At 43.3% G+C, this 22060-nt stretch overlaps 1 protein-coding gene across 1 annotated transcript in view; it reads left to right on the top strand.

The window, feature by feature from the left end:
• The window catches only part of LOC311030308 (ras-specific guanine nucleotide-releasing factor RalGPS1-like), a 110458-nt gene extending 88588 nt beyond the window's left edge, over positions 1 to 21870 (top strand). The window contains exons 11-20 of the mRNA XM_084035972.1: positions 2241 to 2308; positions 10102 to 10228; positions 11106 to 11257; positions 11529 to 11577; positions 12160 to 12240; positions 13282 to 13387; positions 13475 to 13567; positions 13955 to 14060; positions 14145 to 14236; positions 14953 to 21870. Coding sequence (XP_083892098.1) covers positions 2241 to 2308; positions 10102 to 10228; positions 11106 to 11257; positions 11529 to 11577; positions 12160 to 12240; positions 13282 to 13387; positions 13475 to 13567; positions 13955 to 14060; positions 14145 to 14236; positions 14953 to 14982 — 904 coding nt within the window. The 3' untranslated portion in view covers positions 14983 to 21870. The remainder of the gene's footprint in view (positions 1 to 2240; positions 2309 to 10101; positions 10229 to 11105; positions 11258 to 11528; positions 11578 to 12159; positions 12241 to 13281; positions 13388 to 13474; positions 13568 to 13954; positions 14061 to 14144; positions 14237 to 14952) is intronic.
• The last annotated feature ends 190 nt before the right edge of the window (positions 21871 to 22060 follow it).

The following is a 22060-nucleotide window of genomic DNA, read 5'->3' as shown; positions in this document are numbered from 1 at the left end:
CAATTGGAGGACAGCTCACTACCTCTGAGCCACAACCTTTTATTAAATTGTATTCATAGTGTCATTTGACAAACAAAGTGACATACACATAGAGCAGGAACAGAACATTTTCAAAGGTGTTACAGCGCGACAGTGTTGAGAAAAATATGTCGCTGTAGATCGGAAAGCAGTCAATGTTGAGCAGCAACACAGCGGCAGGTGGAACCACAGTATGGTGCCTCCATGACCCAAATCAGGCCCGGTAGCAGTCGGTGTCAGCCAGGACCACGGCAGACACTACAGGACAGGAAAGCACAGCCAGAATCCCGGGAGGAGTCGAGTTAGTAACAGTCGAGAGAGTCCAGAGGGATCTTGGAGTAGAGCTGCATCCAAAGGGGCCGGTTTAGGTGGTTCGGTTTCTGATCCGAATGTTTCCTGAACACCTTCCTTTAGAGGTTGTCTGGGAATGTTGACCTGGGAAGGACATCCAACCACGTTGTGGGACCGCCTCAGAAAAACATGATGATTCTCAGACAAGTAAATCTATGGGATGAGCTGATCCATATAAATAACGAAACAAAAAAGGTCAGATAGTGTGGAGTCACACTCAAGAGACTGACTAGAAATGCATTATGATGATGGAAGCATTGGACATAAGTCATGGATCTAATGTGTGTATGGTGCAGCTATGGTGAGATGGTCACACAGTGTTGCTTCAGTGACCACAGAGAAAACAGATGCACAGATGAAACTAGGCTGATTGGATGATGTAATGTTGACTCTACACATGACAGACTGTGTTTGAAGTCCCGTTCTGTTCTTCTTTGGAACCAGCTTGTTATAACAGACATCCATAAACCAAACCCACCCTCACTCATTAATGACTACTTTACCCATAGTTCCTTCCACACGCAGCGTTTCAATGAATACTTCCATGTGTGTTGGTGAGTGACAGAATCCGATCGAGGAGCTAAATACATTTGGACTGTTCCTCATGCAAACGGAGCAAGTGCTGACAGTAAGAGAGATTATTTCCAAACTGTCTGTTAGCATTATTATTCTCAGTGACGGCAGCAGCTCGGCTCGGCTCTGGCGATCACACTTCAACATCATTCTGACTTAATGTTCCATCACAAAATGATCTAAGGTCCATGATATGCCGAACATGAATGTATTTTAAAATAAAACTACCAAACTGCCTCTGATTATCATATATATGTATATATATATATATATATATATATATATATATATATATATATATATATATATATATATATATATATATATATATGCCTTGGACCTTATATCTGTAAATCTGTTAACAACAACGTTTTTGAGCAGTTACTTTATATTAATTTACGTCTAGAACCAATTGAGCTGTTACGTTAGAACGCACCATGGGGATCTCTGTGGCTCTATGGTAATCCATGATGGAGGGGCAGATATAACACAACTAACAACAAATGTCAAGTCAAGTCACAATTTATTTATAAAGCACATTTAAAACAACCTCAGTTGACCAAAGTGCAAAAGCACAACAGAGTTAATTACAACACCACAACAAACATTTAAAACAACTAAAACAACACAAGGGATAGTAGTCAATTCAAAACAAGTTTAGATTAAAAAGAGAGTAAAAAAGAGAGACACTATGTCTCTTTATTTAAATATGTAAATTATTTTATCATTCCCCCAATATCTTCCCAGTCCTTTGTCTGTTTCTTCATAGGATGTGTTCATCACCAGTGTTTTGGCAGCACTCAGCGATTTGCACACTGGTAACTAGCGTAACATACATCTAACTGAGTAGAAGCTTCCATTGATTGTTATATAAATCCATGCAAAGTTTATTTCAACCTAAAACTGGCAGGTATACTGTCCTGACTGTCTTGAAATGTGAATTTAATGGATGACTCCTTGTCTTTTGATTACAACCCAACACTCACAGAACCAAGTGATCATGTATTCCTTTTTCTCAACCAACCTTGTACATCAACAGATGATGAAAACAGTTGGAAACGTCATTACTCAGTTGAGTAATGCCCAGTGAGACATACTGTTGGCTGGTTGTGATTTCTCTTTAATCATCTTGGCTAAATAAATAGGAGACATGTTTAAAAGGTCTGTAGTTGGCTTTGTGAAATCCTAAAATACACGGATTAACACTGTAATTAATCTGAATTGGTATCACATCAGTGAGTGCGTGATGTATTTATTCATCAGTGTGGTGTGTCTGATGGAAACTGTTTGTGTTGCAGGCTGTCTTTGAAGATTGAACCTGGCAACAGTTCCCCTCGCATCGCTTCTTCTAAAGAGGACCTGGCAGGTAAGACACCAACATGTGGTAGAGCTACACTGGTTGAATAGTCTTCCCATGGTTTGCCTTTATTGAATTCCAGGGGTCTATTTTTATTACTACCTTCATTTTCTCTGGGATTATTAGATTACATTATTTTATGTCAGAACAAAATGTTTCCAGAAAATTGTATGCTCAAATTGAGTCTGTCTATCTTTTTATTTTTCTCCTACACTGGAGATAAATATAGTTTTTCGTCAACATTGCCTCCAAAAAAATAAATCGGGGCTTCCGTATATTCCTTATTTTACAGATACATTAACTGCATGTCATCAGCATAGTGATGAAAGTTATGATTATACATTATTTGTCACAGAGCAAGTTTCATGTTAATACAAACAAAAAGAAGCAGGACCCAGAACTGAACTTTGGGGTACTCCACAGTTCAAAGGGATAATACGTTTTGCCAATGTAATGGTAAGCTCCCTGTTTGTCGAAGTTTGTTGTAATATAATTTCATTTTGTGTGAAACCGTTCAGTGAATTATATTTCTCATCTAGCAATGTGCGTCACTTACAGGGCTGTCAACTTAGCTTGCTAGCGGGCTTACTAAGCTACATTCCATCAATTGTAACGTAATCTTACCTGATGTGTTTCATCAAGCGACTGTTGTTAGTTTCATTGAGTGAGACCTGTTGTGAGTGCAAGTGAGTAACGTTGCATCGTTCGACAAAACACAAACAAACTTCGGAGAGGCTTCACTTAAGACTTTTACTCTTTCTAATTGAGTATTTTCACAGTTTTATACTTCAACAGTTACACCACAAACTGGGACTTTCTTGACGTGACAATGATCTTTTAAATTGGCCAACATCATGTGTAATTAATGGCACAATTCAAACCTATTAAAAAAAGATTTGTCTCTTGCCACTGACGACCATACAAATTACGGTCCCATGTTGGTTGACCAAAAGGGGTGGGACTCTCATGCAATGACCCTATTTAATAACTTGAGGCTCCCTTCATGAGCATTAAGCTGAGAAGCCGTTTGATAAATGCCTTGCATGTGGTGTACTGTGTGTTTGGACCACGGTACAATGATAAATGATCACCATAGCATTCTGCAGGTTAAGTTAGTTCCAGCAGGTTACTGTATTTACACTGGATTAATGATATTTTGATGAGGGTGGAAAAGAAAACAGCAGAGAGTGAGGTGACCGTCCTGAGTGGACTCCACAAACAATCACACTGGTCTGTCAGTGTCACGTCCATCATGCCTCCGTCCTCCCTTCCCTGTCTGTGGAGGCCGGGAGGCTGCAGACAGGCAGCTGCAGACAGGCTGCTGCAGACAGGCTGCTGCAGTGGGAGCTGAGTGAAACGTTCCATGAGGACATGTAGCAGAGGGCCAGTCCACTTCCTTCACTTTCCCTTCTTGTGTCGTGCCGGTGGTTTGGAGGGGTTCTGCTGGAGTGGTCTGCAGTGATGTCATGCAGCAGGAACAAGCCAAGAGGTGGATGTAGGTCAGAGTAATGGAGAGGGATGAACACAGAGCCACATCAAAGATGCAGCCGTCTGTGTGTGAGCTGTACTCTTATCTGCTCACGTGACAGTGAAGGCGTTCAGCACGGCTGCAACTGTGGTGCAATATTCCAAAAATGCCTTGGAAAAATTCACGCTCTCTAAATGATTGGGTTATTAGAGGAATCATTACAAGATTAGTTAACAGATTAGCTCAAATTGTAAGGATTTAGATAATAGTTATGATTGTATAGTGAGAATTAATATATATATATGACAATCATACGCAAAGTATCCCACAATTCCTCTTGAAAAGTAGTGTACAACCATCACCGATGGTCATTGAGACAAATTCATGAGCTGTGTTGACAAAATACTGTGAGCAGAGCATCACAACACAAGCAGTCACAAAGTATTTCAATTACTTTAGTCATTTAGGAAAATATGCTTATTGCCTCCACATTTTCTTTTCAATAACATTTTTAGTTGAGCAGATGAGCTAAATAGTCCTCCATATCGTCCTCTACATAGTCTCCTACAAAGTCCTCTACATAGTCTCCTACATAGTCCTCTACATAGTCTCCTACATAGTCCTCTACATAGTCTCCTACATAGTCCTCTACCAAGTCCTCTACATTGTCCTCTACATAGTCCTCTACATAGTCCTCTACAAAGTCTTCTACATAGTCCTCTACAAAGTCCTCTACATAGTCTTCTACATAGTCCTCTACAAAGTCCTCTACATAGTCCTCTACAAAGTCCCCTACATAGTCCTCCATATCGTCCTCTACATAGTCCTCTATATAGTCCTCTATATAGTCTTCTACATAGTCTCCTACACAGTCCTCTACATAGTCTCCTACATAGTCCTCTACATAGTCTTCTACATAGTCTTCTACAAAGTCCTCTACATAGTCTCCTACATAGTCCTCCATATCGTCCTCTACATAGTCCTCTATATAGTCCTCTACATAGTCCTCTACATAGTCTCCTACATAGTCCTCCATATCGTCCTCTACATAGTCCTCTATATAGTCCTCCATATCGTCCTCTACATAGTCTCCTACAAAGTCCTCTACATAGTCTCCTACATAGTCCTCCATATCGTCCTCTACATAGTCCTCTATATAGTCCTCTATATAGTCTTCTACATAGTCTCCTACACAGTCCTCTACATAGTCTCCTACATAGTCCTCTACATAGTCTTCTACATAGTCTTCTACATAGTCCTCTACATAGTCCTCTACATAGTCTCCTACATAGTCCTCTACATAGTCCTCTATATAGTCCTCCACATAGTCCTCTATATAGTCCTCCACATAGTCCTCTATATAGTCCTCCACATAGTCCTCTATATAGTCCTCCACATAGTCCTCTATATAGTCCTCCACATAGTCTCCTACATATTCCTCTATATAGTCCTCCACATAGTCTCCTACATAGTCCTCTATATAGTCCTCCACATAGTCCTCTATATAGTCCTCCACATAGTCTCCTACATAAATGCTTTTGTTGCCTAAACCTAACTTCCTGTGAAGACAGAAGAAGTTTATTTTGAAAGCCACTACGCCTGTGAGGAGCGTATTTTGACCCACCTTCACCGCCACGTTCAAACGTGATGCTGGAGGGGAACGTGGGAAGTTTATCGGTGAGGTCCCCCTACAGCTCTGTATGTATGTAGTTTGATGAATGCGGCTCCGTCAGCCTGGCAGACAGGAAACCACACCGCCGACGGGATAGATCGAAAAAATCCGTTTGACATGCTGTGGCTCCACAATTCGGTGTAACTAACAATCAGCTTTAATTACAGCTTTATTTTCAGATAAATGAAGTCATATAATCCATAGCTGGTTAAACCAGTTAATTTTTTACTTGAGCTTTAAGTCGTAGGGCAAGTTAACGATGCAGCTAATAGCAACAACATGTCGGCCATTCCTCAGCGTGTCCTTAGAGACGGAACACATTGATCTTTTTCCATGGACTCGCAGGCTGGCCAGCCACATGGTGGGATTGGTTTGTAATGGTTATTAACTGCTATAGTCTCCCTCGCCACCACTTATCACATGACTTCATATATTTACATTTCAGACAGTATGTAATTATTAAGAAAAATTCATCTTTGTAGAGTCATTATGTGCTTGTCGCTGGACTGACCGGAGGAGATTGTGCAGTAACGGAAGGAAAGGTTTCAATTTCAATGCATGTTAATTTCAAAGCCTGGTTCAGTGCCAGGAGTGTACCGTGCTGCAGTCGCTATAATAAACAGAACATCAGTGAGTCATCGGGACGGAAACATGTGTCGGAGCTTCAGCAGGGAAACGTTTGGCCTCGGGGTGAACGTGTGCTTTCTGTCACCGGGATGAAAAAACGTGCTCACTTTCTTATCATGACAATATAATTCTTTCTTATCGAGACATGTTTTTCTCACTCTGACACACCATTCTATGTTGTAATACACTGTTGAGTAGGCTAGTTTAGGGTCTGGTTTTGGACCTGAAAGAAGTGAACTCCGACAATAAATGAGGTGGTTTTCGTTTTCTTCCATAGCAAATAGGCTGCAACTCTATTTCCTTGTGCATCCCTGTGTTTCACAATGACAATGAATGAGACTTCAATCCCTGAAAAAAGGTTCATTTAATTCATGCTTTTTCTCCATATGAATCATATTTTCAAAGCTGATGTGAAGTAATGAATGTAGAGGAAAAAGTGTGAATTAAAATGAACCCACAAAGGAAGTGCCTCAGAGTCGTATTGAAGTAAGCTTGAGTACATGTACTTGGTTACATTCCATATTAAGGTCAGTAGATTGTATGGACAGCAGATTAGTGTGCACAATAAATGTAGATATGAACCTTTAGTTATGGCGTTCTGAATGAACTCACCCATCGATGGGAGTCTTATCAGGCCATGATAACCGCAGGTTTCTCCTCCTCATGATGTCAGATGACCGTTATATAACAGGACGGTCCTCACTTGTTGTCTCAGTCAGTATAAACACATGTAACTGCCAGACAATTCAGTTTACTCATTCTCTCCATACGACCAGCGAGTGTAGGATGACATGGTGGCGACATTCACCAAGTTCATAAATCACTGTGTGTAAACAGGAAGCAACCCCCCCCCCCCCCCCCCCCCCCCCCTCCCCCCGGTAGTGACTTTAGCTGCGATCGTCCCAAGAATATTAGCTCATTTCACTGGTTGGGTTCCATTAATCATCTATTTTGGGAAGCGTTGTGACTGAAACCAGACCTCAGTCTGGCTAACTCCTGTCAGGTCAATTTTATTTCAAATCAAAAGTTAGCCTCTGGTGTCTTTTTTACAGTCTGTACAGGATCTGAGACCTTGAGTGTTTCTCAAAGTCAAGGATGCTTCCTGGGAAGGACGAGTCCTTCCGAGTCGGGCAAGACTGCTTTCTGGTTTAACATGATTTACAATCAATAAGTAATATAAAATGATATATATTCTGATTCAAAACATGTTGATATATTCGAATTTAAATAAAATCATCAGAGATTTTTACAATTATTATAATTTATAAATGTGCAAAACATATGCTCTAAAAACCACATCAGTTTTACATCGCCGATCGCACAAAACAACCCACCTCATTCAAACTAAACAGAAACCAAACCGTAAGACACGACCCGTAATTCACTCAAACAGCTGTTATCTCCTCAAGCCTACCTAACTTGTTCATAAACAGATTTCGGTGGATTTCTGCATTTGGAAGTTTACAAGGTTATTCCCTATTTCAAAATCTGGGGACGGAGAAGCATCGTGCTCATAGGATTGTGGGTGTTTCTCCTCTCCACCATGGAAACCTGGAGAGACACTCGAGGGGATGCTGATCTTGTGGAGGACGGAGATCCAGATCCAACATGTGGAATGAGGCTCCGATGGCCAGGGGGGAGAGAGGTCCAGGGCCGGCCGATGGTCCAGCACACAGACTGAGTTAACAGAGAGGACACAAGCTAACGGGTTAGAGATGAAGGGCTTTTCAGAAAGTTCACAGTGTTCTCATCAGCAACGAAGGCACAGAGATGAGTGACCCCGACAGAGTCAGACTGTCTGGTGTTCATGAGGAGGTTATTCCAGAGGAAGGGGGGCCGGGAGGAACAGGCCCTTTGGTTTGCTGACTCCCTTTTTCTCTCTGGGGCAGACAGGAGCCCTGTGTTATGAAGGTGGAGAGTCCTGATTGTTCTACAAGGTTTGAGGGGATCAGGAAAGGGCTCCATTTACATATTTGTTCATTTGGCCATCAGAGGGTTACAAAAAGAAATCTCTTGATTTATTATCTCAGTAAACATTGTAAAAATGAGTTTATGGTCTCAGTCTTTAGTTTCAAGTCTTCTTCAATCCAGTTCATTTAGAGTCAAACTGACCAGAAAGCAGGGGATGCTTTAGGGGGCGGGGCTACCTGCTGATTGACAGGTCACTACCAATGCTAGTTAGCTACTAAGATGACTTCAACACTTATCTCTAAAGTTGACCTTGAATTATGAAGCTAACTTTGTTAGCAGCTTCACATCAATATCCAGATGGATCCAGATCCCCCCCCCCCCCCCCCCCCCCCCCCCCAGCTGCAGTCCATATATGGTCACTTCTGTTCACTGGTTGTAAAAATGGCGGCAGCCAAAATCCAAGATGGTGGCGACCAAAATGCTGAACTTGAGGCTTCAAAACCGTAGTCCACAACCCAATGGGTGACGACGTCCACTTCACTTCTTATATAAGGTCTATTGTTTCACCTTCAAGTGTGGTCTGAGGTGGATCAGGAACCAGTAAAGGGAAGCTAAAGCTGGTCAAATGTAGTAGTTTTAGTTGAGAAAGTGTCTGTAGCATTCTGAACCATTCGAAGGCTTCTAGTGCGATCTTGTGTCCCCGACAACACAACGGTAGAATAATCTGACAAAGTGTCCGCATGTGACGAGAAAAGGAGAAACGTTTTGTGTTCCCTCAGTTAGTATTCAGAATAGGGCACTTTTCTGCTGAGTGTGCAGAAAGCAAGCTGCAGCGACCCAATCCAGCGCGTGTCTTTAAAAGCTAATAGTGGAGTAATTAAGCAGCCGTGTTAAGGCGGCTTCTATCCCAGAGGGATCACATTATCCCGCCACATTACACAGATTGCTGTAATTCTGACTTTACCACATATGTTTCATGATTACCAAATTGCAGATGAGTCAACATTTTCCTCTTGTTTATAGGAAAGATTGTAATTTGAACAAATTCCATAGTACAGTGGGAATATATACGCTGCCCCAACAAAATACCCAGCAGGCACAGCTGTCTGGATGTCGGGGCAGTTCCTCCACGGCTAACACCGTGAAATCACTTCACACAAGTCAGGCGTGTTTCCGAGCCCAGCGTGAGGAGCGTCGACTGCCCTGCTCGGACCAAACTGGTCACGTCTAGCTGGTTGAATATTCCCAGTGGTGTTCCAGTGAGAGGGAACGCAGTGACTCAGAGGCTCCGTTGCCACATAATTCACAGGATAACACTGCAGCCCTGCAGCCAATCAGCACAGCAGGATCCTGGCAGACAGCTGCTGCTGATAGGATTATATGGAGCGACCTCTTCACACGTTCACACCGTCGCCTTACAGAGAACATGTAGATAAATCTGTACAGTTGATGAAGGCACCGGCTCCTCAGGGGAATAATGTTGTTTTTTTTCATTCTGTGCCTCACTGGCTCCATCTACTGGATCTGATGGGAAGGGTGACATTTAAATGAGACTTTTCCCTCCATGAAAGGGAACTGGATTATGGAAGTTCTCTGTGTGTAAATGGTTTTGGGGTCATTCTGTCAGTCAGTGACCCTGCACAGCTGCAGCCCTGTGTTCTCGCCAGGCCAGCGACCCCTCCTGACCCGGGAACATGCGTTCTCCTCACTTTCATTTACAATTATTAGGGTTAATATTAAAATGCACAAAAAGTGACAGAAGGAAAACATTTATGGAAGTGCTATCACGTGTGAAGTCTGGACCGATCCCAACGCTGGTTCACCCGGTAATCTGTTGGCTCTAGTAACACGTCCGATTCCAGCTGTGGAGAATTCCTGTGTCAGCGGTTCAGAATGTAGATGCAGTCACTGTCTTAATTTCATAGCTGCAAATCAATGTTACCGTGGAGACTAGAAGAGGCTCACAAACCTGACTTGACCCGATCGTCTCTATATCACAGTTTATTGATGAGCTCTCTCTTCTGTTCAAAGAATGTAGAATCTGTTTGTAACGGCGTAATCAATCACACCTCCTCTGTTGTATAATAGACGTGTGGCAGTGATGACTTGTGTTCTGTGCTTCAGGTCTGTCCGAGGTATCGGCCTCTATGAGGTACAACCGGCGGCCCACCTGCCCTGATGCCTCAGTGGGGGTTCGGATCCCCACCCCCCCTCCCTCTCACCACAGGAAGAGCCATAGTCTGGGAAACAAGTGAGTACCACATTCCGAGGCGTTTCCCAAAGGGATGTTCAGGATGTGATTCATACAACAAATAGCATCCATCTGAATCCATGCTGGAGTCTCAGCTTAGATATGATGTGGAGCCTCTGGTGGCAGCCATGGGCAACTGCAACGCAACTAAACTTCCTCATCAACTCCCAATGCCTTTTCATCCAACATTTCTAAATGAATTGTAAGAGTTAGCAGCGGGAGCCGACAGCACAACACTGACTCTGGAACAGGAAACAACACACGCTACTGCATCTTTACTTTGAGCTGTTTATTTGTATTTGCCGTCTGTTTTTGTATTTTTGACCTTGTTTGAGAATTGCTTCGTAAGATTAGTTTTGAAAGGTGCGATAATATTTGTATTATTATTTATAATATATGTATATGTTAGTATTATTATTTCATTCATTCATTATTTATAATCGCTTATCCTACTCAGGGTCATCATCATTATTTATTATTATTATTATTATTATTACAGTTATTCATTATATGTTATCACATATCTTCCTCAGGATCATTATTGTGATAGTTATGACAATAATAATATGTATTATCATGATCTATAATCCTACTAATAATACAGTTCTATCCACTGTTCTGTACATGTAGCCAACACACAGCAACACAACGTATTCTAACCATGTTTTGGCCCAGGCAGACCTGCAGAGGATGAGCTGCTATTAGATAATAACAACTTATTCATGAAGCGTCCACCTCAAACATAAGCCACAGCCCAGCCTGGTGTCACTGGTAATATGACATGAAGCCTGATGGGAAAGAAACAAGACTTTCACACAAGACAGTGTGAAAGGCATCGCATCACCTTTGACCCGTGTGTTTCCCTCGCCGTCCTCAGTATGATGTGTCAGTACGGCATGTCGGAGAGCAGGAGCGCCACGTTTCCCATCGAGAAAGCCCGCCACCTGCTGGACGACAGCTTCCTGGAGTCTCAGAGTCCCGTCAGGATCGATCCACACAGTACATCCGTGTCCAACGGCCTGTCGTTAGGTATGTCTGTGCCGCACCACTCAGCTCTCTAGAGAGTAGTAATATCAAGTAGTTCAGGCTGCTCACATCCACTGGTCCACAGAAATGAATGCTTTAGCCTTTGTTATTCTCCTCACCATTCGGTTCCCACAGACAGCAGGTTCATTTCAAATCTCTGCTCTTTGGAACCCGACTGAAGTTTTCTTCAACAACGTATTTCTTCCACACTGATCATACTTATACAAATGACAAATGAGCTTATTAGCTTCCTTCCTCCTGTTTTCCCTGACAGGCAGCAGTGAAAGCTCTTTTGGGGAGGAGCTGTCACCTGGAATGGAGAGGTGAGAGCATCACCACACGTTATATCCTTCACTTTGATCACCTTTAAACAACGTCACCTCCTCAAAGTCATCACAAGTCTACAGTCAGATTCTGTCAAATAATGAGGCTGCTTTGGTTTATTTATTTTCTTATCAATGAGTCCCATGAAAAAACCTCTGAGCTCCAAGTCGATTAGTTAACACTGAAGTTGTAAATCTCTAAAGACACAGTTTATTTTGTGTATAACTGTAGTTTTTAGGAAACAAACAGGAGGAAATAATGACTTAGTTGGGGGACTACTTTCAGCTGTGGATTAATCCACATTTGTTTCGTGGTGAGTATTAAGGAAGAATACAAATATAGACCTTTAAACTTTAAACGTTAGTATCTGCCTGCTGCATATTCATTATACATGAAACATCAATGTGTTTGACTGTCGCTAACATTAAATGTCGTTATATGTAGAGTAATAATGCTGTATATCTATGTTTTTCATTTCTGTCTGAGTGGCAGATTAGAAACCGGCTGGGATTGATCATGTTTGTATCTCATGACTGTAAAAGTTTAAATTGAGACTGACTGTGACGATGTGTGACAAACAGGGGCCGCATGTACGCAACACTGGGCCCCAACTGGAGGGTCCCGCTTCGTAACTCCCCCCGGAGCCGCAGCTACGTTTACAGGTACAGTGGAAGCAGGAGAGTCACGGTCCATACAGAGAACTACAACGACTGGTGTCAGTATAGTACAAACGACAATGAGTTGCTATGGTGACAACACAAGTAAAAAAACACAGTCTGGAATATCAATCAGCTTAGTTTCTTAACTAAATGAAAGAAGTTTCCCAAATTAGTTTGAAGACCCTCATAAAGAAAACCTGAGATTTCCATTTCAGCAAAATGAGTCTTCTCACAAGAAGAGCAGAATACCTTTCATAGAAGAGGATGGAGAAGCAGAGGGAGAGACGGTTCAGATCAGGTGTTCAAATCCACTCTGAATCTTTGACGGTTCCACGCAGCTCCACACTGGCCACCACATGCATCAGCACAGATCTGCACACACATCATGAGTAATGACCTCCAGTCTGTGACATCACTGCAGAGGAGCTTCATGTTTGGCTTGTGTTTGACTGGTTTCATCCAGCGATAAGTAAAGCGAACGCATGAAGTCAGTGTTGGTCACGCTGTCTCTCCCAGAAGATAGAAGAAGACGTGTGATCACACCACGATGTGTTCATTCCACTTTGCTTCATTCCACATTTATTGTACAAAAGTGGTAATAATATCCAGAGTAGAATATAAAGATGGACGCCGCGTCTTCACTCCCCCCCGCTGTACAAAGCAGAAGAAAAGCCCAGACGTGGGCGCTGCCATGTCGTGTGTTTGGAGCCAGAGCCTGCAGAGTAGTGATTGGGTATCAAGGTCAACAACCCATTTGATTTTAAATGATCAGAAAAACATGCAAATGGATATGGATATGTAATGCCTAAAATGACAGAGACTCTCTTTAGGAATACTTGTCCCATCCGCTAACATGGAGGGGGGATTTCTGATCATAGTTGAACATAGTTGGAACACTTTCTACGGTCCAAACCTACAGCAGCATGCCACCATGCTGATCACACAAACACAACACATCAATCTAAACCAGTGCAGGATGTGTTTGTAGCACACGGAACGCTGTTCCAGTCATTCATCATGTGTCGTGTCCTTGCATCTCGTCAGCTCCACTGCTGCCAACTCCTGCTATGGATGCAGCGAGGCCGGCAGCGTCACCGTTGAAGGGCCCCTGCGAAGGAAAACTCTGCTGAAGGAGGGCCGGAAGCCCAAGGTATGGTGGTCTTTGAGACGTGACTCTGGTTTCCCTCGAACGTTATCCGTGAGTTTTCAGCACACCCGTGTCTCTGCTGTGTTGCAGTTGTCATCGTGGACCAGGTTTTGGATCAGCCTGTCTGGATCAACACTGTTATTCTACGGAGCCAAATCCCTGAGGGCCTCTGAGAGGAAACATGTAAGTTGTTTATTACCATGGCAACACTGATTGGAATTTCCTCTTGGTGTGTGCTCGAGGTAGAAATCAGCACTAGTGTAAAAATACACCGTTACAAGGTTCTATCATAGTTCATAACCTGCTGACGGTGTTCAGCGGCCTCGCTGCCTCAGGAACCTGGAGAACACACATTTTCCCATCAGGCTTTGCTGCAGCAGCTCTCCTCAGCCTCTCTCTGGAACGCTCTGTTTGAGCTCCTGCCCCTCCCTCCCAAAAAGCCCAGTGTGCTCTGATTGGTCAGCTAGCCCACTCTGTTGTAATGAGTCGATCGTTGAGTGTGTTTTCAGAAATGTCCCGCCCCCTCTCTGCTGTCAATGTGATCCTGTGATCCTGTGATCCCGTCCTCAGTACAAGTCCAGCCCCTGTAAGAAGGTGTGTGTGACCGGATGGATGGTGGTGCTGCCCGACGACCCGGCCAGACCCAACATCTTCCAGCTCAACGACCCCGACAAAGGTCAGTCCCACGCCCCCGCCACAGCTCCGGCTCTCGTCTCCGTCCCTCCTTTCACCTCACATAACAATCCGTGTCCCTTCACAGGCAATGTTTACAAGTTCCAGACGGGGTCCAGGTTCTCAGCGATCATCTGGCACAAAAACCTGGAGGAGGCTTGCAGGAGCAGTAGACCTCAGGTGAGTTCAGTAATCACCATCAACGACTTCTTTGTCCTGGAGAGACGGATGAACGGAGATGGAAACATAAGGATGAGATAGTTGAACAACGGAGACATGAAGAGTTTATTACACACTGAAGACTTAGATTAGTATTTAAATGCATTAATAGCCTGGATCTCAGACAAACATACTTCTACAATTCAACTTCCCTTTTCTGTTTTGAAATGATGAATAAATGAAATGACACATTTGTAAAATTACAATAAGGCGAATGATCTTTAGCTGTGAATGTCTATTAGAGGAGTCCTTCTGTTTACTCGTCATTGAACAGATTTCTATCTGTCCAAATGACATTTATGGATGTTATGGTAATTAGTACTTTAACCAAAGCAAAAGGGCTTTTTCAAAATGTCCAGGAACAACTATTTGATTTGACCATATTAATGAGGAATGTCCCTGTGATGCTGATCTGAAGTTTGGTGCCAAGCTTCCTCCAGTCGGGTCGGATGGAGGTCGGGTCATATTCTCACCACCACTGAACCAAACTGGACCAGAGATGGTTTGAAACTTGTTTTCAGCCGAGTGTGAGTGTTTTGTTCAGACCTGCAGCGAGGGAGGAAACATCCAGGCTTCCATTCAGCCGGACTAAACCCGACCCCGGATACGAGTGGTGTTGTGGATCTTCTCCCCCGTTTGTCATTTTGATATATCTAATATCTCTATTCTTTCAACAGATACCAGCAAACCTCATGTCGTTTGAATGAGAAGAGACCTCAGCCAGGTACACTGTTGTGCCAAACCCATTAGTTTGGGCAGAATAGACTAAATAATGGAAGCCGGTGGGATTTGATGGCGTCTACTGAAGCGGGAGAGTCGAGAAGAAGCTGTTTATTACCGGACGTGTGACTGCCAACGTCTTCTCCCCCCACAGTAACGTGGAGTAACCCAGTCAGTGGAAGACGGCGGTGAGGTTCTCCCTTCTTACTTCCTCTCAAACTTCCTCGTCCACTGTCATTTTTCATGCTGCTAAAAACATGTGAGCACGCACGTCGTTTCTTTCTTCTTTCTTTCGCCCCATGTTGGATTGCCGTGTGGGCGGAGCCATCAGAGCACCAACGTGGACACCAGTGTTATGTGACTGATGTGGATGTTGGGTCTGCAGACCAGTGTTACTCAGCCTTCAATGGAGCTCAGGGTTCTAGTTGGAAACCACGCCGGTGTCGTACACGTGGCTGCACTCGGCAAACGGCTACTGTTTTCTTTTGTTCCTGCATTTCAACATCACACAACAACGTCACAACAACGTCACAACAACGTCACAACGTCACAACAACGTCACAACGTCACAACAACGTCACCGACTTCTGATCCATCATAAAAGGATTACGACCATGGAAGAGCAGCGCTGCAGCAGAATGGACCGGAGTCTTCATCAGCCAGACAGAAGTCACACATTGTGGAGCGTGAAGCTGCTTTATTGTGGGTGGAGTGAAGAGGCGGCCCGGGGTCGGGTCACTCCCTCGCTACCTCAGCTGGCCGTCCTCCTGGAAACGGGTTTGCTGATGTACATAACAAGGTTTACAAATAGCAGCAATTCCTTATTTTCTACAGAACAAATGAAACCATTTGTCAAACAGCGTGAAAGTGAACAAGCGGATGATGAGTAGAGTAGAGTAGAAGACGGCTGCAGGCGTGCTCAGGCTGCTGGTGGAGTGGATTCAAAGCAATCACATGTGTGTAAATAGTGTATTTATTTGTAAAAGAGTTTATTTTTTGACAGTTTGGCCATCAAAGGGAACTCATGATCTTTGCTGCAGGAAGCCGTTCCTCAGAGAGACTGTTGGTGGGAAGCCACCCTAAAACCTAGTCTGACTCCGGATCTCCAGCTGAAGGACTGTGGAGGAAGGGAAGACTCCATCAGCACTGGCACTGTTAAAGAACCCGCTTCAGAAGCTAAACGTGGAATTTAAAGGATCCCTCTGTTTTATTGCAACTTGGATTTGAATTTATTTTGAGGTTTGGCCGTCATTCCTAGCATTAATAATAAATATTTCTCCAGGGTGATTACTGGACATCAAATATGGGGGCTCTTGTTCGTTAGATGCAGATGTAGCAGCGGAGTCTGGAGTCTGGTTGATGGGTGCTAGGCTATGCTAACACTATAGCTGCTCCATCAACACATAAAATAACATCATCTAGACATAAATACAGCAGAGACCTTGTTGTTTGGACCACAGACGGTCTCTGGTTTCTCCACATAGTCTGGTCTGGTCTCTGGACTAATGTGAGCTACTATCTAGACCTCTGGGGGACCACAGACACAGGAGATTTGTTTCCTCCATTTCTGATTCAGTAACGTCAGGATGCTGATAGGCTGCTTCTCGCTTGAGTTAAAATATTTAAACTCGTCTTTGTGAATTTGCCACATCATGTCAATCGTGCCACGCGGTGCAAATTTACGTCCATCGTCGCATCTTTGCATTGATTTGTATGCGACAGCACAGCGTGAAACATCTCCCTGCCGTTTGGTGTGAACAAGTGCTCTGTGTACTCTCCAGGTGTGGACACATTAAACGCCACATCCTGAGGCGGTCTGGTCTGCATGATCCCCCGCTCTCTGAGCAGTTTGTACACTGAGTCCTGGACCTCGTTACAGGACCGCCTGACGTAGGTGTTTGTGAGCATGCTGAGGAGGGAGCGAAGCATCTGAAAGGTGTTTGAGCATCCGACGAGTACCTGTGATGACTTATCACTGGCACCTTCATGCTTCAGTGGAAGTGCTTGTCTGACGGTTGAAGACGGTCTTAGGTCAGACACCGAACACCCTGGAGGGATTACACACCCCATCCGGTCTGGGAATGTCCTGGGATTTCCCATTTAATCTACTGCCACTGGGACCAGGTCAACCCAGGTCTGACGGGTCAATGACCTTAACTCCAGAGCTACTTCCTGCTTCAGCTTCTCCAGAGACTGTAAATAAGAAGTGGGCGTGGTGACCCATGGGTTTGTGGACTACGGCTTTGATACCAGTGAATGAGACCATACACTCATGTTTACAATGTTTACTGAGATAGCAGAGTGAGAAGTCGGGTTTCTCTTAGACGTCCATGCAGTCAGACTCATTTTTGCAACCAGGGCAGTCGCCCCCTGATGGCCAGTAGAGAGAATGCAGGTTGAAGTCACTTTTCAGACTCAAAGTTGCGGCATGGCTTTGAAATCAAATAATTTAGATAACCCAAATAAAGTGTTGGTTGGTATAGTCCAAAGCCAGGCAAACATCCAAGTTGTAATCAATCAGAATGATCCTTTAAGAGTAGAACACAACGATGTAAATGAAATTCAACATTTACTAATAGATGCCATATTTCTAATGTTTCCCTGTTGTAAATCACAGTAACTGTCATTTATTTATGATATTATCAAACGCAACGTTGGCAAGAAATCTTGTAAAACGGTAAAGAAAGCATTTATGTGTCAAGTGTAATCACGTTGAGGAACTCACGAGTTGAATGTTCTTTGTGTTGTTTTTCATTCTTTCTGGACTAAAACAAGTGTGGACTGTTTTTACTGGGAAGGATTTCTTCAACGAGTGGCATTGTTTCTCCAGTATTATTGTCTGAATGCAGACATGACTCTCACGTGTTGAACATCAAAGAAAGTCAGGCTGCTGTGTTTCAGAATGTGGAATTGATTGTCTGTATTGTTCACGAAGGAAAATGAACTAACACTCTGGAAAATCCCCTTTTAATGTATCAAAGCATGCCAGTCCGATATATTGACCAATATGAGCTTATTGCAGCTGTAACGGTGTCGAGGTAAGCACGTTTTACGGGTTTGCTCATTGACTTCAAAATCAGTGGAAGCCAACGGCTGATGAACTCACTAGTATGGCCCTTTAATAAAGGACGGAGCCCATTTCTTCTTCTTGTACCAGCAGAAAAGTGGCTCTAAGCACCACCAGACCATGAATATCCTCTATTAATATCATCACCTGTTTCATCTCACATGCTGTTTGAAGGGTAAAACGTCAGTAAGTACGTAGAATTAAAGCTAGTAGCATATCCTTGTTTAATGTCTTGACCGGAGTCGGATGTAAAGGTCACTATTCACTTCATCTGAGCGTGTCCAGTATAGACGAACATGTGTGTCCATGAGGTTACACTCTCGGTGTTTACATCCAAGCTCATAGGTTTTGTTTCAAAAGGTATGAAAATCCCTGAGTTCTGTCTGCAGGCTTCATACGACCCCAACAACCTCCATCAGAAGTGATGCCCCTTCCTGAGTAGCCCTGTGGGACCTTATGTTGGGAACAATATGTACGATAGTCAACGGTAAGAGACAACACTTGTTTTGATCCTGTGTGATTTACACGTATGATGTTTGTACATTTAAGAGATCCTTTTTTGTGAGTCCAGAAAGTCTCAGGTTGTTGTCGTATCATTTAGTTTAATATGAAACCGCTCGGGTAACATCTCTGGTCTCACACACAACTGTTAGCTTGTCCTGCTAACTAGCTAACTCAGCAACATTCCATCACTAATGTACGTTATCTTAGCTGGTGTGTTTTATCCAGCGACTCTTTTTATCGGCAGGAAGAGAAAGAAGGAGAGAGACCTGTTGTTATAGTAACGTTACATCCTGGTACCCAACACACAGAGACCTGTTGTTATAGTAACGTTACATCCTGGTACCCAACACACAGAGAGACCTGTTGTTATAGTAACGTTTCATCCTGGTACCCAACACACAGAGAGACCTGTTGTTATAGTAACATTACATCCTGGTACCCAACACACAGAGAGACCTGTTGTTATAGTAACGTTACATCCTGGTACCCAACACACAGAGAGACCTGTTGTTATAGTAACGTTACATCCTGGTACCCAACACACAGAGAGACCTGTTGTTATAGTAACGTTACATCCTGGTACCCAACACACAGAGAGACCTGTTGTTATAGTAACGTTACATCCTGGTACCCAACACACAGAGAGAGAGAGAGATGCCCTTTTCGTTTCCTTTCTAATTATGTATTTTCACGGTCTCATACTTCAACGGTTAGATGACAAAATGCCTTGACTTGCAAAATTCTGTTAAATTGACAAACATCATGTGTGTAACTAAACGTACAATTCTCGTCATTGACGAACATATTTTTTTTTACAAAAATGAAGGTCTTATGGGGGTCCGCTGGACGGGGTGTGACTCGGCCTCACTTTGAGGTTTGGCAGCCTGCATGTAATGTAGAAGAATAAAACTAAAGCCTGCGTCCTCCCACTGCTGCTTCATCACACTCCGCTGTAGTGGCCTAATATTTGGGATGTGACTCTGGTTTGCAATACTTCTATTTGACAGTGATGGATAATGCATAAGCTACATGTTCAATTCAGAGTGATGGGGGGTTTCTAGGAGACATGAAGAGGGGCAGCTGGTCAGCACAGACTCTCAGACAGGAAGGAGACCTTCAAAGGAGGGTCAGGGTGGTGGACGGGTTCACAAACACAGGTCTTTCACTCAGGAGAGTTAGTGTTAGTGTGAAGCGGTGCCAATTAGAGACACGTTAACGAACAAAATGAAACAAAAAATTAAGTTAGGTTCAGGCAACATGAAAAAAAACATCCTGGTTTGGTGGAAAATGACTGTAAAAGTGGAAGAAAACAGAAATGCATAAAAAGTACTTGGTTTGAAAGGGACACTAACATCGGTGTCCGGGGTGAAAGTCTTCTTTTGACCCACCACAAAATACGTTACCTTTGATACCTAATTCACGAGACAGTTTCATCAACATAATAATTCCATAAACCTTTAACATTAGAGAAGTTAGCATGGTTCAAAAATGATGGTACAGATCTGTAAGAAGAGCGCCGCTAGCAGTTTCACCAGCTGATCTGGATGATGGTGATCCTGATCTGGATCATCCGACTCCGGGAAAGACCTCAAACGTGACACACTTGTTCTGCTTTGGTTTGTTTTTAACAGATTTTGTCTGTGCATTTAAAAGAAGTACATTGATAATATGCTGTATGTCATTGTGTACCAAAAAAATATCAAATTGAATCACGATACATAGAACATTTTACGCTTTGATACATTTCCTTGAAAGTGAATTGTTTATGGATGAAATAAGCAGACAGGATTGGCTGTTTGGGATTCATGTAGCACGTAGCAGACCTGTCAGGCGTGAAGCATTGTAACATAGTGGCCATGAGGACTGTGACTCCAGAGATATTAAAGGGAGCTGCACGTATACAGCTGACTAATTCATATCATCAGACTCATTGTTATTCTCATGTCACAAACCCTAACCTGAGGTATGTCAGCGGTTATCATGTCTGGCCAATGCCAGGATATCAAGGTAACAATGACGTGACGACACTCAGCATGATCACTATCGTGTTCCTGCTGAAATGTTCTCATCCGAGTTCAACCAGAAACTAACAGAAACCCACCTGACGTCACGGCAACATGGAGCGTAGACCGTGTAGAAGAAGTGGACGTCGTCATGGTGACGTCACCCATCGGTTTGTGGACTACGGTTTGGAAGCCTCCATTTTGGATTATTTGCAGCCAGTGAAGGAAGTGACCATATATGGACTGTGGAGGAGCGACGGGTGGATCCGATGAATACAAGCTTCAGAGCGACATCCGAAGCAGCAATCTTACTGGATCTTACTGCAACATGTTACAGCCGGCTCACACAACAAAAGAGATGCACAACCAACTTATAAACAAAAGTAACATTTATTAAACAAATGTGCAAACATAGAAATAATGAGGTGTGGAAGTCAGCATCAGTGGTGTATGAAGGTGTAGGAATGCAGTGGAGAATGTGTGGTGCATGTTGCCAGTGTCAGAGGAAAGGCTAAACAAGGAAGGGAACATGGAAGCTAACTTTGTTAACACGTTCACACCAGAATCCAGATGGAACCAGATCCAGTAAGGGTGCCGCTCTGCCGCTTGTGTTCCTCAGATCCACCCGTCGCTCCTCCAAAGTCCTAATATGGTCACTTGCACCACAGGTGGAAGATAATGAGGCTTCAAAACTGTAGTTAACAAACCAACGGGTGACGTCATGACGACGACGTCCACGTCTCCTGTACAGTCTGTTGTCGTGAGCTCATCTGAACCCTCAACTTCTTAACTCTTTAATAAATGTCAGAGTTCAGCATCATTCCACTAACGTGCCGCTGAGTTTTCCAAAATGCAGTTAGTTGAAACGCAGTGACAGACATCACACATTTACAATCCTTGTTTTTTCTACAACTGATTCTCCAAATACATTTGATCCAAATATAATGTACGCTAGCATCGATTTGTACATGACATACCACGTTCCATTTTTCATGAAGTATTTCATCAAGTTTCATCACTTTCCTCTTTCAATCGTTTTGATATTCGTATACGTCTAAACTAACAGGTTTCTGTTTTTACCAGTTCCAATGAGGATTGTGTTCTACGGGACATCGCATGTAATTTTTTATTTTTCTGTGTAAAAATGTTCTAGTATTGTAACTGTGAAAAAGATGACCACCGGGTTGTGATTATCAGTCTGTGATTATTTTGATAACTTATTCTTCTCATGCCATTGCTATATGTTGCTGTATTTTCAGCTTCAGACATTGAATTGGGAATAAAATGTATGTACAGAAAGTTGTTGACTTAGCGTTGCTTCTGGGATACTTCCGTACGACGGTCCTTGAAAGCGGACCACCACACTGTCAGGTGGTCTGTAGACTGTTCCTGGTTCAGAAGACATGATACCAGCCTGGTTCTGGTCTGACGGCCTAGTCAATCCGTCAAAGACGTTAAAGATAGATTGACATGGCGATAAAAAGAGTAGCA

Source organism: Eutrigla gurnardus (assembly GCF_963514095.1).
Source record: "Eutrigla gurnardus genome assembly, chromosome: 19".
Classification (NCBI taxonomy): Eukaryota; Metazoa; Chordata; class Actinopteri; order Perciformes; family Triglidae; genus Eutrigla; species Eutrigla gurnardus.
The sequence above is the reverse complement of the archived record's forward strand: the minus strand, read 5'-3'. Positions and strand labels throughout refer to the sequence as shown.